The sequence below is a fragment of the Macrobrachium rosenbergii genome, chromosome 51, assembly GCF_040412425.1.
Source record: "Macrobrachium rosenbergii isolate ZJJX-2024 chromosome 51, ASM4041242v1, whole genome shotgun sequence".
In the NCBI taxonomy this organism is placed as follows: Eukaryota; Metazoa; Arthropoda; class Malacostraca; order Decapoda; family Palaemonidae; genus Macrobrachium; species Macrobrachium rosenbergii.
The window spans coordinates 1156299-1174350 of NC_089791.1; the positions used below are offsets into that span (position 1 = coordinate 1156299).

An 18052-nucleotide genomic window follows, 5' to 3' on the forward strand; every position below is an offset into this window, starting at 1 on the left:
GGATAGCTTTTTTCTCTGGTATATTTAGCAATATTTATACCTAGAAATGTGTGATATTGGAACCATTTCACTGGGTGACACAGGTCGAGCCCAGAAATGCTTATACCTGCCTATTTTGATAGTTCAAAAACCAAAAAACCCATCTAAAAATGCTTATACCTGCCTATTTTGATAGTTCCAAAACCAAAAAACCCATCTAAAAATGCTTATAACTGTCTATTTTGATAGTTCAAAAACCAAAAAAACCCTCTAAAAATGCTTATACCTGCCTATTTTGATAGTTCAAAAACCAAAAAAAAACTCTAAAAATGCTTATAGCTGTCTATTTTGATAGTTCAAAAACCAAACAACCCCTCTAAAAATGCTTATACCAGCTTATTGTGATAGTTCAAAAACCAAAAAACCCCTCTAAAAATGCTTATAACTGTCTATTTTCATAGTTCAAAAACCAAACAACCCCTCTAAAAATGCTTATAACTGTCTATTTTGATAGTTCAAAAACCAAAAAACCCCTATAAAAATGCTTATACCTGCCTATTTTGATAGTTCAAAAACCAAAAAAACCCTCTAAAAATGCTTATAACTGTCTATTTTGATAGTTCAAAAACCAAAAAAAAACTCTAAAAATGCTTATAACTGCCTATTTTGATAGTTCAAAAACAAAAAAAAAAACTCTAAAAATGCTCATAACTGTCTATTTTCATAGTTCAAAAACCAAACAACCCCTCTAAAAATGCTTATAACTGTCTATTTTGATAGTTCAAAAACTAAAAAACCCCTCTAAAAATGCTTATACCTGCCTATTTTGATAGTTCAAAAACCAAAAAAAAACTCTAAAAATGCTTATACCTGCCTATTTTGATAGTTCAAAAACCAAAAAAACCCTCTAAAAATGCTTATACCAGCCTATTTTGATAGTTCAAAAACCAAAAAACCCTCTAAAAATGCTTATACATGCCAATTTTGATAGTTCAAAAACCAAAAAACCCTCTAAAAATGCTTATAACTGTCTATTTTGATAGATCAAAAACCAAAAAACCCCTCTAAAAATGCTTATACCTGCCTATTTTGATAGTTCAAAACCAAAAACCCTCTAAAAATGCTTATAACTGTCTATTTTGATAGTTCAAAAACCAAAAAACCTCTCTAAAAATGCTTATAACTGTCTATTTTGATAGTTCAAAAACCAAAAAACCCCTCTAAAAATGCTTATAACTGCCTATTTTGATAGTTCAAAAACCAAAAAACCCCCTCTAAAAATGCTTATACCTGCCTATTTTGATAGTTCCAAAACCAAAAACCCCTCTAAAAATGCTTATAACTGTCTATTTTGATAGTTTCAAAACCAAAAAACCCCTCTAAAAATGCTTATACCTGCCTATTTTGATAGTTCAAAAGCCAAAAAAACCCTCTTAAAATGCTTATACCTGCCTATTTTGATAGTTCCAAAACCAAAAACACCTCTAAAAATGCTTATACATGCCAATTTTGATAGTTCAAAAACCAAAAAAACCCTCTAAAAATGCTTATAACTGTCTATTTTGATAGATCAAAAACCAAAAAACCCCTCTAAAAATGCTTATACCTGCCTATTTTGATAGATCAAAAACCAAAAAACCCCTCTAAAAATGCTCATACCTGCCTATTTTGATAGTTCAAAAACTAAAAAAACCCTCTAAAAATGCTTATAACTGTCTATTTTGATAGTTCAAAAACCAAAAAACCCCCTCTAAAAATGCGTATAACTGTCTATTTTGATAGTTCAAAAACCAAAAAACCCCTCTAAAAATGCTTATACCTGCTTATTTTGATAGTTCAAAAACCAAAAAACCGCTCTAAAAATGCTTATAACTGCCTATTTTGATAGTTCAAAAACCAAAAAAACCCTCTAAAAATGCTTATACCTGCCTATTTTGATAGTTCAAAAACCAAAAAACCCCTCTAAAAATGCTTATACCTGCCTATTTTAATAGTTTTATCATGAAAAATGTATTTAGTCACGAAAATAATATGAAAATACAGTAATTAGTGAATATTTCTCCACGAATAGGTGAATTTTCCACGAATAATGTGGATATAATTATGTTCCACAGAAAAATCTGCGAATAGGTGAAGCCACGAATCCAGAACTGTGAATAGGTGGGGGTCGACTGCACTGAAAATCAGGTACAGTATAGAGAATTACCAAAATGCTGTACTGTATATACAGTAATAATGAAGAGTCCAAAGAAATGTAAAACTATGATTGTAATAACATTTTCTTTATTTTACAAGGACTTTGGTTGATTTCTGCAGGGAGGCAATCATATGCTACTGATTCCAGGCTTAGGCTAGTCCCAAAATTTTATGGTTTCAAATGTATACCTTGTGTAATGTTGGACCCTTGATTTTTAGACTTAAAAAAGGGATTTTGACAAAGGAAAAATCTATTTCCGGGTGAAGGCCTGTGTCGCTGAGTGAAATGTCCCTTTACAGCACACATTTCTAGGTATAAGTATTGCTAGATATACCAGAGAAAAAAGCCAATAGGATGCCAGAGTTACTACCTCTGGATCGATACATCCATATAGGATGTCGGTATGTCATCTAGGAGCGAGTGGAAGCCACTACCACAGACACTTAACCCAATAGACTCCTCCTCACCAAAACCCTCTGCCTAAGAGGTGCCGATCTGACGGTCCCACCACCGCTACTACTAATTCTACCCACAATGCACCATCCTGAAATAGCACCCAAGCTTTTTGGCTAGATCAGGTGGGAAATATAGAGAGGGAAGGGTTCACTGAGATTATCTCGACACAGGCCTTCACCCAGAAATAGATTTTTCCTTTGTCAAAATCCCTTCTCTGGGCTTGTCCTGTGTCGCTGAGTGAAATAGTAGCAGAGAATTGACCAAAGAAGCTTGTAAAATTAAAAAAGGGTTAATGTAATAAGGATAAAATAAAATTTTTTATTTTGAATATGCTTTTTACTAATCCAGAAAAGCAAATATAAAAATAAATTAGTACAAAAGGATTATAACTGACTTAATTAATGCAAATTAATGTGGTTACAATCTTAAGATTAATAAACAAACTAGTAACCATCACCTATAAAACAATATTTAGTGAAAGCTTAACAACTAAGGTGATAAAGCAAAGCCAGGTATGGATTGAGAAGCAACCAAAACCCAGATAACAAGATAGGAAGGACGGGAATACAAGCGAGGCAGGTAGGTGAGAGGTACCAACTGGTAGGGCAAGCAAAATACAAAACAATTACAATTACAATTTACCAACAATAAAATATTATAAAACAATATTATGCTGACTCTGGGGAAACAATGTTCCCTGCAGCGACAGCAGAAAACTTCAAAGCCTCCAAGGATTTGAGATAATGACATTTAAAGACTCTAGGGGATTTCCAGCCCGTATATTTTTTAATTTCCTCAAAATTCATGTGTTGGAAATAATTAACTGAGGTGGCTACAGCCCGGATATCATGGACCTGGGGGATAGAATCCGGATTAGCTTGTTTAATAAAATAAAGTATTTGTTGTCTAATGCCATTCAAGGAAATGGTTCCACCATTTTCTCTAACAAAAAGTGGACCTGAAGACCTCTGAGAGGTTCTTTCTAGATAGGCTTTCAATGTGACCACCGGACACAAGGAGGGATCTTCTAAAAGGGGTATTATCTTCCAGGGAGACCACCTAATTAGAGGATCTTCATTCTTAGCTAAAAACATTTGATCTGGGGAGAGTAGAACCTCTCCTGATGGGAGGAAATCCACATGATTCGGCTCTCTAGAAAGGGCTGACAGTTCAGAGATTCTAGCTCCTGAAGCCAGGCTAATTAAAAACAAAGTTTTTCTGAGAAGAGTCGAATAAGGGCAAGACTCATTATTTGTGTCTGAGGCTAATTTTAATACATCATTTAAAAACCAAGAAACCGTTTTAGGACGGGTTGTTGGTCTAAGACGGGCACAAGCTTTAGGAATAGATGAAAAGTATGAATCCGTCAGATCAATATTAAATCCCCATAGAAATACTTTCTTTAAGGCAGATTTAGTTGTAGTAATGGTACTAGCTGCCAGACCTTTATCAAAAAGGGCTTTAAAAAATGAGATTGCAAGATTTGTAGTCATAGTATGAACGTCTGACTCTTTCAGAAAGTTAGCCAGTTTTTTAACTGCTGAATCATACTGACGAAGAGTAGACTCTCTCTTATCTGATTCCAAAAACATTGTGTTTTGAGGATCAACATTAGCATTTTTCTGAGCCGTAAACTTCATGAAATCCATAAAGTTAGGGCATTCAGCATTCCTGAGGAAGCTGACACAGTCTGAGTTTGTACTACTTGGGTTAACATTGGATGAGGAATTTGCAAGGCTCTGAGTTTCAGCTCTAACAGGAGGGGAAACCAATTGCTCTTCGGCCAGTTGGGGGCTACTAAGGCTATTTGACCTTTGAATGACTTGAGTTTGTGTAAAACTTTCCACAGAAGATTTACTGGAGGAAACAGATAGACTTTCTGCCATCTGTTCCAGTCTATTGACATTATGCGTCTGTAGCGTAAGCCCGAGGGTCCAGGTTCGAGCTATATAACATGGGAGTTTGTGATTTGATTCTGTGGCAAATAGGTCCACCTGAAGCCCTGGAATCTTCTGGCAAATCCAATTGAAGGATTTCTTGTCCAGAGACCATTCCGATTCCAGGGGAGTCGTTCTTGACAGAGAATCTGCAATCACGTTCCTCACTCCTGACAGATGCGTGGCTGACAAGTGCCAATGGTTTTTCATTGCTAATGAAAAGATTGCTATCATTACATGATTTATGTGACTTGTCTTGGAACCTCCCCTGTTCAGACAATGAACTATCACTGCACTGTCCAGGACTAATCTGACATGTATGTTCCTGGCCGGACGTAAACGTTTCAGAGTCAAGAAAACTGCCATTGCTTCCAGAATGTTTATGTGGAAGTGACGAAAGTGGCTCGACCAGAGTCCTTGAACTTTTTTGTATTGTGAGTAACCTCCCCAACCGGTCAGAGATGCGTCCGTGTGGACGATCAAGGCTGGAGGGGGAAATTGTAAAGGAATCGATTTGGAAAGACTTTTGGCTGTTGTCCAGGAGCGAAGTCTTTTCTTTAAGATTGGAGGTATGAGGGAGACTTTGTCTCTGAATTTGCAATTGGCTCGACTCCGCCACACTCGATTTATGTCCTTTAGTTTTGCTTTTAGGAGAAGGTCTGTTACGGACGCAAACTGAAGAGAGCCCAGGATTCTTTCTTGAGTGCGACGAGAGGCTCGTTTGCACTTGAGAAACTGTCTTGTTGCTTTGGCTATCTCTTTGCATTTTGCTGGGGGAATTGAAAGTTTGTGGGTACTTAAGTCCCACTGAATGCCCAGCCACTGAAATTTGTCCGCCGGGGTTAGACGAGATTTCTTTGTGTTTATATGAAAACCCAGATACTCTAGAAACTGAATGACTAACTTGGTCGACTTCCAACATTCGTGAAGATCCTGGGTGCTATATTTAGTCCAAAAGGCATCACTCTGAATGAGTAAGCCTGTCTTCCCAGTCTGAATCCCAGATAAGGGGAGAAGTTTCTTGCTATTGGAACATGATAATAGGCGTCTGTAAGATCTATAGAGGTGGTGACGGCCACGGGGAAGCAAGGTCCGTACTTGAGAGACGGTCAACATACGGAACTTGTCGCATTGAATGTAAGAGTTTAGAGTTGATAGGTCTAAAATCACTCTTTGCTTGTCTGAGTCTTTCTTTGGCACGCTGAATAAGCGTCCTTGAAATTTTAGATGTCTGACTTTCTTTATTGCCTTCTTTAAAAGAAGGTCTTCTGCATAGTCTAACAGATCCGGTGTTGGAGTCTGATAGAACCTGACAAGTGGAGGGGTCCCCTACCCAACTCCACCCTAGGCCCTTTGAAATAATACTGTGGGCCCATGGACTGAATGTCCAATGGTCCTTGAAGAGGCGCAATCTCCCACCTACCTGGGGATGCTCATTTAGTAGAGGGCTTACTGTCTCTGGCTCCTCTTGAGCCTCTACCACGAGATTGGAGCCTGGGACCGTGTCTGGATCTAAAGCTTCCCCTACCTCTATTGCCCCTGAACTGGCGGTAGTTCTGAAAAAGTCTGAGACTCATAGGTAGGGTTAAAGGCCGAGAGACATAGGCTGTTGAACCAGCGGGATGGTGAGCCGGTTGGTTCAATAGAACATACTGTGGATGTCCTTTGGAGGTGGAAGGCTGGGCAATTTGGCCAACTGGGACTGCCTGAACAATTGTCTGGGTCTGGGGTGCCTTGTAAGGATGGAACCTCCTAGACCTCTTTCTACCTTTGGGTTGGGGCCCTGAAAATTTGATGACTTCCTCTTAAAGGGAGTCCCCAACGAATCCGAGATTTTGGTAGGCCCTGAGGCCTCACTGATCACCGAGTTGACCATGTCCTCGGGAAATAGGTTGGTCCCCCAGATAGAGGATTTTATGAGTTTGTTCGGCTCGTGACGGATAGTAGCGTCAGCCAGAACAAATTTTCAGCAGTTCCTCCTTGCCACTACGAAGTCAAACAAATCACTCTGAAAAGAGGTCAGAAGTGATTTGGTCAGGATCCTGAACAGAGGTTCATCCCTGTAAACAGCAGACGTCAACTCCGCCGAAGTGACGGAATTGATAGATCTGCTGAGACGGCACCTAGCCTCATACTCAGCTTTGATCAAGGACTCCGGAAGCCTGGGTAATTGCTCACTGAAAAGATTCGAAGCGCACTCCAAATCTAGCTTACCCACTGTAAAGGTTTCCGGAGCTCCCGTCCAGCATTCCAAGTCTGCTGGAAAGAGAAGAGAGGTAAGCTCCGTCTCACGAAGCTGTGGCATAGGCTTCTCCTCTGCTCCGGCCTGAAGGGTTAACTCTGCTACTTTAGAGGTGCAAGGAGTTGGGACATCCTCATTAACGGTGAACATTGTAAATCTACCTTTATGAGGGGTCAACCTAGTGTTGAAACACTCCCAGTCAGATAGGATCCTAACCCATGCCGACTGCACTTGGTCCCTAGGAAAGATCACAGTTTCTTTGGGAACCTTATCTTCCCTTACCAGAGCTTCCTCGGAAAGCCGAGCATACCCCGGAAAGGGAAAAACAAGATCTGCTGGGAAGAACTCGTGAATCTTCCACAGGGCGGGTGCCACAACCTTCGATGGTTAATTTACCATTAGCGAAGGGGGCATTGGTCAGCCGCCAAGGGTTGCAATCCTCATAAGCTGGTAGCTTAGAGGCATCTGGAATGGCATATGACTGTTGCTGAACTGGGCCTGAACTCACCAGTCCGGCCAGCGATTCTTCTTGTGCCTTTAATCTCTCCGCCAAGGATTGAACATACTTCCCTGACGACTCAAAGGTCGAGACAAGGTCGCGAGACATTGCCTCGAACTGAGAAGCCACCTGTTCAGAAAGCATCCTCCTCATTGACTCCGCGAAAGCTTCAGGGTCGAAGTCAGGTTTTTTAGACCTGCTCGACTTTGTTCTCGACCCCTTAGAAGGGGGAGTAGCTTTCTGGGCGGAAGTCGAAGGTTTGGGAGTCAATGAAACCTTGGCGGAGCTAGTTACAGATGGGGTTTTCGGGGGTTTACACAATTTAGGCAGAGTCTTCGTCTTCATAGAGGACTTCACCTTGGGGATCACCGACCCCGAACGGGTCCCCAAGGTGGAGCTCTTAGAGAATCCTTGAAAGGATGAAGACGAAGACGCAGGTGAACTGAAAGACAATGGGTTAACTGGTCTACCTGCCTCACTTACATCCCTACCTTCCTCCAGGTCGATGGCCATTGGTTCGACGCCCTAGGTTGATGTTGGCCACTTCCTCGGCCACTTCACCGCACAGCTCCTGATCTTCTGGTGAGACCTGGGTCTCCAGCCTAATCTTGTTGATCAGGGGATCTGCCACTTCGGGGGCTACAGCTGCAGAGGCCCTAGCATTAGGGTATAAGATATTGCAGATATCCTCTGCCAGCACATAAGGACGCCCTGACCAACGTTGCGACCAAAGCCGCCAACCCAGATCTTCAGAGTCGCCAGAGACGGCTTGACAGGACCGAGGGACCTATTAATCGAAAACCATGTCAATAAAAGGATAGATAAAGATATTACTTATGTCAAACATAAACAAGACTGTTTGAAATAACTGAGTTAACTACAATTGAAGGTTAACGTACCGAATCATCAACCACATCAGAATAGAGTGTGTAGCATACGTCGCAGCCGTCTGGGTGCCAGACGAGGTGGTCGTCGACCTCAACTGCACAACTAGCATGCGACCTGCATGCTACGTGGCCACAGGGTTGCTGCAAGTAGGCGTTACAGCCTGGTTCCTGGCAATGCACCACCTATAATAAAAATTTGATACATGAGTATCTAAAATAGGCGGCGGAACGGCTAAACTAGAAAAAACTTAAAGTAAAATTATATATTTCTCCACGCCGGAGTTGAGAACTGTGGATACGGCAGAACTCTCCAATGGAAATCTAAAACAGGTGGGCCAAACCTGAGTCAGATCACGCCGGAAAGCAAATCCAGTGACACCGGAACGTCACGAAAATTAACCATACACACAGAACTCAACAACCGGGGAGGACTAGTCGCCGGAGCAAAGGTTCGGAATGAATAACCGAACACCGAAACTACAAAAATAATAATAACAATAATATAAACAATATTCATTCCGGCTCCTCTACCATTCCGCCGTAAACAAAGCAACGACGCTCAAGCGAAAGTCTTATTAAGAACTAAAGCGAAGCTAACGATAGCTGCGGAACGAGTCGGATGACGGAACGGTAGGGAAGCAGGAGCAGAAAACAAAATTATAATTACTATTAGAAATTCATCACCGCTCCTCTCTAATTCCGCCAGAAACAAAAGGCAACGACGCTCAAGCTAAAGTTTCTACTAGAAGCTAAAGCAAGCTAACGATAGCCGCTGAACGAGTCCGGATGACGGAACGGGGAAGAAGCGGGAGTGAAGCAAGGCGACAACAACAGGTCAGGTGCCTAGGCACCTTCCACGAAGTGTCATCTCAACCGAAGAGGCAAATGAGCTAAGCTCTAAAATGCCCCCAAGGGAGAGCCAAGACAAAAGAGACTGATATAAAAAAGCGGGGGTGAGAAATAAGGCGAAAAAATAAACATTGTTTCTATCGCCTAGCCTAACCTCCTGAAGACATCTTCTGGATATGTAGGCTAGGACTCGCCAATAAACGAATGAGAAAGAATGTTAGCGCCAAACCCCACCTTCCGAGATGAAAAATTCAACTGGTCAGGGAGGAAGGGCCTGCACTCAAACTCGAACATTGTTTCACCTAAGAAAACCTTACCTACTTAGGCCTATACACCAAAGAAGGAAGGAAGACTGGGGCCAACTTAGCCTACCTTCCAAGAATCGGCCGAGCCAAACTGGCCAGGTAGGCTAACAGACACCACCCAAACAGACTCAAAACTGATACACAGTACATGAAATGGTATAACAACACATTTTAACAAATGTACCTACGTAATGCATAAAGGAAAGCTAGGCTAGGCCCAACTTTCAACATCTAAAAAATAATAGTAATAGTCGATCGCGAGAGATCAGGCAAAAATTGAAACTATCATTACCAGAACGTAGTAAATTAATATTCAATCGTCTTGGACGAAGGAAGGCATTCAATAATAAGGCTGAGGGTAGCCGCCACGAACGAACACGAAATGGCGGCCCCCAGCCGATCAAGCGAAAAATAATAAATGGGACTAATATAATCCGATCAAGTCCCAAAACATTCAAATTTGAATACTCAACTTGGAAGAAGATGCGCCTTGATCAACTGAAGCCATCAGGAAGAAATAAAGAATCCGTAAAGGAAAATGTAGATGCAAATCTAGCACCACAAAAAACGTGTTGTCAAAAGAGCGTGCTATAAATGGATGGTGCATTGTGGGTAGAATTAGTAGTAGCGGTGGTGGGACCGTCGTATCAGCACCTCTTAGGCAGAGGGGTTTTGGTGAGGAGGAGTCTATTGGGTTAAGTGTCTGTGGTAGTGGCTTCCACTCGCTCCTAGATGACATACCAACATCCTATAAGGATGTATCGATCCAGAGGTAGTAACTCTGGCATCCTATTGGCTTTTTTCTCTGGTATATCTAGCAATACTTATACCTAGAAATGTGTGCTGTAAAGGGACATTTCACTCAGCGACACAGGACAAGCCCAGAAATAAGTCTCACAAAATCAAACAATACACAAGTATACTGTACAAGGGTAATCTAGTGCATTTAATGAATATTATTCATCATTACTAAATTCTAAACTGGAACAAATAAATACAAAAGGCTCTGGCTCGATAAATAATACAAAAGACATATCTGACCTCACAGCACACCATATGCCTGTACTACATTTTTTTGAGATTCACTAACATATGTGTTCTGTTAATTTGCCATAATGGGATAGCCTACCAACAATGATAACCAATGAAGGCACCCAGATGAGTTATAAGCTTTACTGCTGAAAGACTCAAGCAACTTGAAAATGATGAATCTTACAGAAACCTAGTAGCGCCAAGAGTTAATTACTATGAACAATAACTACAAGTGTAAAAGATATGCAAATATTTCTCATACCTGTTCAACAACCATCTGTGCTATTTCTTTGTTGACTTGTTCAGATCCTGTAGCTTCTTGATAAGACTTGTACAATCCATCACTCATCAGGAGTAAGAAACTGAAAAATAACAATCAATAAACAATGTCAAAGTATAATCTAGAGGGATTAAATGTTGCATATTTGAAAACATAGATAATGAATATGTGGCCTCAACTCCCTTGAGAGCAAGCTTTTGTGGCTGGGAGCTTATGAGCCATGCTTTTCTACAATGATATTCCCCAGTTTCCTATTAAAAGACTTCTTTTAATAATACAGTATTTCCTCAGTTATTCACTGCCGCTGTTTGTGCTGTAATATTATTAGTTAATTTATCAGTGTTAATGGGTATACACATTTATCTGCACAAAATGACAAAAGGGTAGGAAAAAAATTGAATATTGTGCAGATGGATGTGCTAGCGAATCAAACACTTGGGAGTGTGAAGGAAAATACCTCTGATCAACCAGGCAGAATGTATGTTGCTTACTGGCTTAATGAGAATGTTGTGTGCTGAGAGAAGCTAAGGGAAGTGGAGCTGAATTTGTAAGCTGGTATCTCCCCTCATCCCATCACTCTCCTGGTTGAAGTATGCTATCTTAACTTTTAGTGCAGCAGATTGCTGTAAAAATCGTTCAGATAGTGAAACAAGCATGAAATTTGGCACAAACATTCCTAAGACTACGCTCTCTTAGAAAAGGGCGCTGGCCACCTGAAAATCCAAGATGGCGGCTATTTTTCAAAATGGCCGCCATCTATGTTGAGATTCACTGGTTTGGGAGCATCTATTGGATGGAATATGCCAGTTTTTTTTTTTCACTAAACCTCGACTTTTAGGTTATAAAATGTTCCATACCACACATTTTATTGAAAACCCTTACTAAATGAATTGTAACCAAGATGGCGTACAAAATGGTTGCCATAAAAGTTTTTTTTTCTATCCACAGCGCTAGCAGACATAGAGACCAACTGTTTTTATTTAATGGTATATTCATGTGATCAGACAGTTTAACTAATATGCTATTTTCAACTGAAATAGTAATGGTATGGTCACATACAACATTGTGTCTAAGACTGTAACCATAAAAAGAAAAGAAGAGAAATACGGACTAAACGCAACCAATCTATGTATAGGTCTCTCAACCTACACCTTTGAAAAATTCGAGGATAAGAAGGTAGGCATAGCATGACACGTTGGATGCTCAAGCTAGATTATCTACTGAAGAGAGGGCAATATTTATCTAGACTTCACATTTGCAAGTGCACAGAGCTGTGCAGGAAGACCCAGCTTGTAGCACTTGCACCTTTCCCGACAGCCTGCTTTGCATCCACATTTGGTAAGCTGTTGGCAACTCTTGGCTAAGGGCGAGTTGGTTGTCCAGAGGACTTGCCATGCTTCACCAGACTTTTGCCATCCCCACTCAGCAGGGTTCTCTGGCTGTGGCTGACACTGGGTGGCCTGCCCCCACACACAACCAGCCTGGTACGCAGCACGCTTGGTGTGTTGGAGGAGAGCTCCCTGGTTGGTGGAATGGCCTCATATGCCCTTTGTTTTCTGGCAAACATATCAAGTCTAGCCTCATCCACAGTGCCAGCAGTGCTGGATCTTTCATACATAAGTATGACAAACCTCTCCAGGACCTTCAGGTCACTCTCTTCCACTCTGAGAGGGTAGTGACTCAGTTTGGAGAACACAGTGGAGGCCTCTGGAAAGATGTTCCATGTCTGCCAGGCGGTCTTCTTGCCCTTGCTCCGGAAGGCTGACACTGTATCACAGCCTGTGAACGCATGGAAGAAGAGCATGCCATTCACCTTCTCCTGGCCCAGAGAGTTGCACAGGTCATGCACAGCAATCCAGCGCAGGCTCTGGCCTTGGCCAAATGCCACCCATAGCTTCTCTAGCCCTAGATTGTGGAGAGTGGAGAAAGCACTGACTGCAACGACAAGAACATCTGTGTCATTTGCTTTAACCGTGATGGTCTTGGCTCCATGTTCTGTGGCATATTTGGCATGGAGAAAGATGCGGGTGTCAGCTTCCTCATGAGAGCACTTTTCCAGTCCCTGAAGACTAGCCTCATGAGTGCTGAGGACAGCAGACCCTTTCGTGGCAATGACAACATTTGTGGCAGACATCTGGGCAACTTTGTCTGCCAGGAACTGGAACAACTCTGTCTTGTTGGCATCGTGTCTTAGGAAATTGCGCCAGTTGGATGGAATTGTGTTCTTGTCTGTCACCTTGCGCCTTCCTCCTTGACCACGTTGGAGCCTGGTCTCAGCTTTGAGGCTGGATGTATTGTATACATCAAATACAAGATGTGATGATGTGTACTTGCTGCTATAGGATTGTATCACAGGCAAGAAGTCGCAAAGTGCATAGCCCTCAAAGGTCTTTCCTTTCTTTGGTGGCAAGGCATGGACCAAAGCTGATCCATCTACAATGAGGACATCAGTCTTTGGTTCTTTGTCTTCTAGCGTAACATGACTCTCCAGGACCGAGGTCAGCTGAGACTTCTGACATGTGTACAGCCTACCACCCTCACTAAGGGAAGCTGGGAATGTTTGATTCTCGTGCTGGAAGAATTCCTGCAGATCACATTCACGGCTCTGACAGGATATAAATAGCTTTGAGAAAAGCTGGCAATCCTCCTTCAGAAGTTTCTGCTTTGACTGTTCTACAGGAGCAGCTTCTTGCCTGAAGAAGTCAGTTCTGTTCTTCTTTATCGGCTCATAGAAGGAGACTGCATTGTTTGCCAAAGAGTCTGAAAACTTCTGAAATTTAGTGCGGCCTCTGTCAAGGTGTGTCTGTAGAAGTTCTGCTGAGCTGGGGTGGGCAATGTCTTTGTTGTCAATGGAATACAGATCCTGGCTCTCTTCCTGAAAAGGACTTCCCAAGTGTTGCAAAGCCAATGACAGCTTGCTGACTCTCTCCAAGAATGTCTTCTGCGCATGAGGTGTTTGTTCATGGTGTGTTGTCTGCTCATTAGACTCCTTACTTTGAACCTCTGTTTCGTATGCAGACACCAAGCGGATGATCTCTGGGCCAGCCACCATCCATCTTCTGAGTGCTGACGGATCTTCAGTCAGCCCAATGGCTCCGCCATCAGCCTTTATAAAGGCATTGGTCTGCTCATGAGCTTGGTCAAGAGCCATTGCTGAGAACTGGCGACTGGTCTTGTGCACAACAAAGTTGCCAGCCTTGAACTCCTTGTGCAACTCTGGGTGTGAACTCTCTAGGGTAAGCATGTCCCTGAGGTGAATAGGCAGCCAACGAGCATAGTTTGTATTATTGTTGGAAAAGAAGTAGGGTATCAGCTCATGCAATGCCTGGCAGTAGAGGACAAAATTGGCCTCACGGAAGGACCTGATCAGTAGGAATATCACAAGTTCCATAGACAACACCATGTGCCAGAAGTGGAACTGTGGACTCTGCTGTCTTCGAAGGTCACACCACTCCTCAAACTCTAATGCCTGCTCATTGTTGTTTGCTTTCTCAGCACAGTAGTCAGTGTATGCTGTCCTCAGGAGTTTGTACAAACTAGAGGCTGTAACCTGGTGCATCTGCCGTGTCCTGGTTACACTTGCAGCTGACAGGAAGGATTCTGCAGTTCCAGATGAAGCAACTCCTGCCTCCACCAGAGCTCCTGTCCAACCACTGCCATGAAGAAGAGTACCAAGAGATGTCATTGCTGCCATCTCAATGTGCAGACCACCAAACATTACCAGATACTTGTCTTCGCCATACTGATCAGGCCACTGCCACTGCACCTGCTTTGCTACGGCATAGATTGGCTGATCAGCTGTGATTATGGGTATCTGGCCAGGGTTCAGAAAATCAGTGACATCCTGCACTTTCTGCATCACGTGTTTGATCGTAGCAACAGAATGAGCCTGATCACGCAGGAGAGGAAGCAATGAAGTTATGGTTACTTCAAATTCTGGGCTTCTCTTCATTGAAGCGTGATGAGCTGACCACGTCAGATTCACTGCATCATCTATTTCCTGGGTGACTATGACCTTGTCTAGCCACTGATACTCCAGTGCAAGCTGTGGCCCCAAGATATCTGTGGGTGGCTTTGGTATTGCAGTGTTTGGTGGCACAGGGTTCTTTGTTTGAAAGGAAGCTGGTGAGATGTTTGTGAATGTGTCCGGCAATTCAGGCACCGACCTCACTTTCTCAGGTGCAAACTTTAGTTGCTGTCTTTCCTGTCCAGTGTTCTCCTTGGTGGGGTGCTGAAATATGGAGATGCTAGTTCCATGGAAGGAGGTAGTGGCAGTAGTTGCAGATGGGTTGTGGTCGATGTTGTCCATCACTGCAGTGGTGAACAACCCTTTTCGCAGTACTGGGGACAGACCACACCCTCCTCCACATATTTGCTAACTGTGGCATCTCCTAACTGTGCAGAGACCTCCAGTACTCTGTCATAAGAGATACTGAGGCCATACTGATGTAGCATTTCAACCAGGTTTCTCTTCCTGGTTTTGGCATAGACTGAGAGTCCCATGTAGACTGGGAATGGTGTTTCTCTGTCTTTGGAGTGTCTATGAGTTGTTGCTCCCTCTTTGTATCGGGAGTAGCAGTTGAACTGCATGAGCTGTGCAATGGCCTGGTCTGACTTTGATGCTACAAATCGTAACTGTGACTTGATGTCAGCCCCATGCTCAACCATCCCTACAAACTGGAGCAGGAGAGGAGGCACAGAATTTCGTACACAAGCCTCAGAAAATGTGCCATCAAACCGTGACTGATGATCAAGTATAGACTTTCTGAGAATATTTGCTGCTTTAGCAATGATAACTGCCTCTGAAAGATCAGATGATTGAGCAAGTGCTTTTCCCACATCCTTTTGAAATGCAAGTAATACATCTCTGCCAGATTTATGAGCCTCAAGTTCTGGAATTTCTGCCAGAAGTTTGTCTTTGAGTCTCGTGGAATTTACACTTGGTGACTCTACACCTAATTGTTCCAGACGTTGTTGGTAGAGGTGGCAAATATCTGCCAGCCGAAATGTGACTGGATCATCTGAACAAAGGTTGTTTTCAACAATGTATGTCATCAGTTCTGACAGAACTAGTGGATACACATCTGATTCTGACTCAGTGCTACCTTGGTCTTTCTCAAGGCTCCTCAGGTAGGACCTTTTTCTGTTGTAGAGGGCACAAAGACAGGCATGGTGATACTTAAACTCCTGTGCAATGACATCCCCACCAATATTTGCTGCTTTAGCAATGATAACTGCCTCTGAAAGATCAGATGATTGAGCAAGTGCTTTTCCCACATCCTTTTGAAATGCAAGTAATACATCTCTGCCAGATTTATGAGCCTCAAGTTCTGGAATTTCTGCCAGAAGTTTGTCTTTGAGTCTCGTGGAATTTACACTTGGTGACTCTACACCTAATTGTTCCAGACGTTGTTGGTAGAGGTGGCAAATATCTGCCAGCCGAAATGTGACTGGATCATCTGAACAAAGGTTGTTTTCAACAATGTATGTCATCAGTTCTGACAGAACTAGTGGATACACATCTGATTCTGACTCAGTGCTACCTTGGTCTTTCTCAAGGCTCCTCAGGTAGGACCTTTTTCTGTTGTAGAGGCACAAAGACAGGCATGGTGATACTTAAACTCCTGTGCAATGACATCCCCACCAGTCAACTTAGCAAGGAGCTTGCCATCACTAAGTATCTCTGCACATTCATGCAATTTCAAGTCAAGGCCCTTAGTACTAGCCTGTCTGAGATCAGATGCAGGTGCCACTTTCTCACAGAAAATGCAAACTTCATTGTCATGACTGGTTCGGCGCAGTTTTGCACGACTAGTCTGTGTTGCTGGTCTGGTCATTGGATTGTCGCTTTCTTGCACGGTCCAGTTTAGTGTTGTTAAACAACAAGTGACAGTTCACATGGTATTTTGCTGCATTTTTTCCTGAGAGTGGCCTCTATGCCATCACCTTCATCCAGCCTTGCTGGATCCATTATCAGTGGCATTTCATTAATTTCACTGAACATGGGAATGTTCCTTGCCAGCATTGTGTACCCATCATGGTCTAGGACATGATGACTTGGAGGTGATGTCAAGTGCTCACCTCTTTTGTCCTTCTGACAAAGACAACACAAACTCAGTTTGTTTTTCTACTGCTCAATATTGGATTGGCATCACATTCTGCCATGATTTCACTTTTGATTAAGGCCGAGGGTTATCCTTTTACCACCTTAAACAAAGCACACATTCCTGTATGGGGATTCAACTAGGTTCGGTCTCCCTACACCTAGCCCGATCATTCATCCAGTGCCATTTAAGTCCCGTGTGATCTGTACACCATCCGGGTAAGTACATGAACCATCATGTACAGCCCCCATACCCTTGGCTCGGCTCTCCCGCTGGCACATCCTGTCTATTCAGGTGCGGCTATCTAACTATAGCTGGTCTGGGGCTGTTAGAAAGCATTTGGGACACTAAACTAAACTATACTACAACTACTAGTCTAAGACTACAGGATTAGTAAAGCTGGATTAGCTGGCACTGAACCCCATGCTGAGTTACACAGCAGTGATGTCACCAGTGTGCCCTGGTTGTGTGCAGACATACACTCTTTTACATTTATTAATTTTCCTTCAAAATTGATGAGTTATTCGAAAGAGATGGCCTCATTAGGATCTAAAACCACAGAAACCAAGATCCATGCTTAAAACGATAATTGTTGAACGGCATTATTTCTCATTATAATTATTGTTTCTACCTTTTCTTGGCAGCCATATAGCCCCATATTTAAAGGTAAACTGTACTGGGAAGCTACAGAAACATAATATTCACAAGAAATAGTATGGAAGAGCTTTACCATATTGCTAGAAGCAAATACATGCCATTCTAGTGAAAAATTAGCCAAAATCTGTCGATACTGGCCGCCATCTTGGAATTTGGCCGCCATATTAAATTTTTGCGTGGCCAGCGCCCTTTTCTGATAGAGGGAACTTTAAAAGAGCACTTGTGCAAAATTTCATGCTTGTTTCACTATCTGAACGATTCTTATGAAATATGCAATTATCTGCTGCACTATTTAGGCAAATGCTGGTCTTGCTTATGTGTTTCCTACGCTTTTGCAAGAGCTCCTATTTGTATGTTGTGTTTTTATGTATATGCTGATAGCACCAACACTCGAGACTTTAGATACTATGGGAATTATAGAAATTGTCCAGTTGACTGATCGTTTGACTGACTGACCTTTGTTATTTGGCATCAAGGTCACTGATGCCAGTATCAATTTAAAGCTAGATTATTTACTGGACCGTATTCCTAATATTAATGTGGTTTCATCAAAGCATTTTCTCACATAGATGAAAAACTGGGTGGTAATTAACAGAGACAGAGGTTTACCAACATTTACCCAATGGAG

The 18052-nt window shown here is 42.4% G+C and overlaps 1 protein-coding gene across 6 annotated transcripts in view; it reads right to left on the reverse strand.

Moving 5' to 3' along the window:
• The window catches only part of LOC136833119 (TGF-beta-activated kinase 1 and MAP3K7-binding protein 1-like), a 532423-nt gene that overhangs the window by 91484 nt on the left and 422887 nt on the right, over positions 1-18052 (reverse strand). For all 6 annotated transcript variants that reach the window (XM_067094762.1, XM_067094763.1, XM_067094764.1 and 3 more), the window contains one exon: positions 10646-10745. In XM_067094762.1, coding sequence (XP_066950863.1) covers positions 10646-10745 — 100 coding nt within the window. The remainder of the gene's footprint in view (positions 1-10645; positions 10746-18052) is intronic.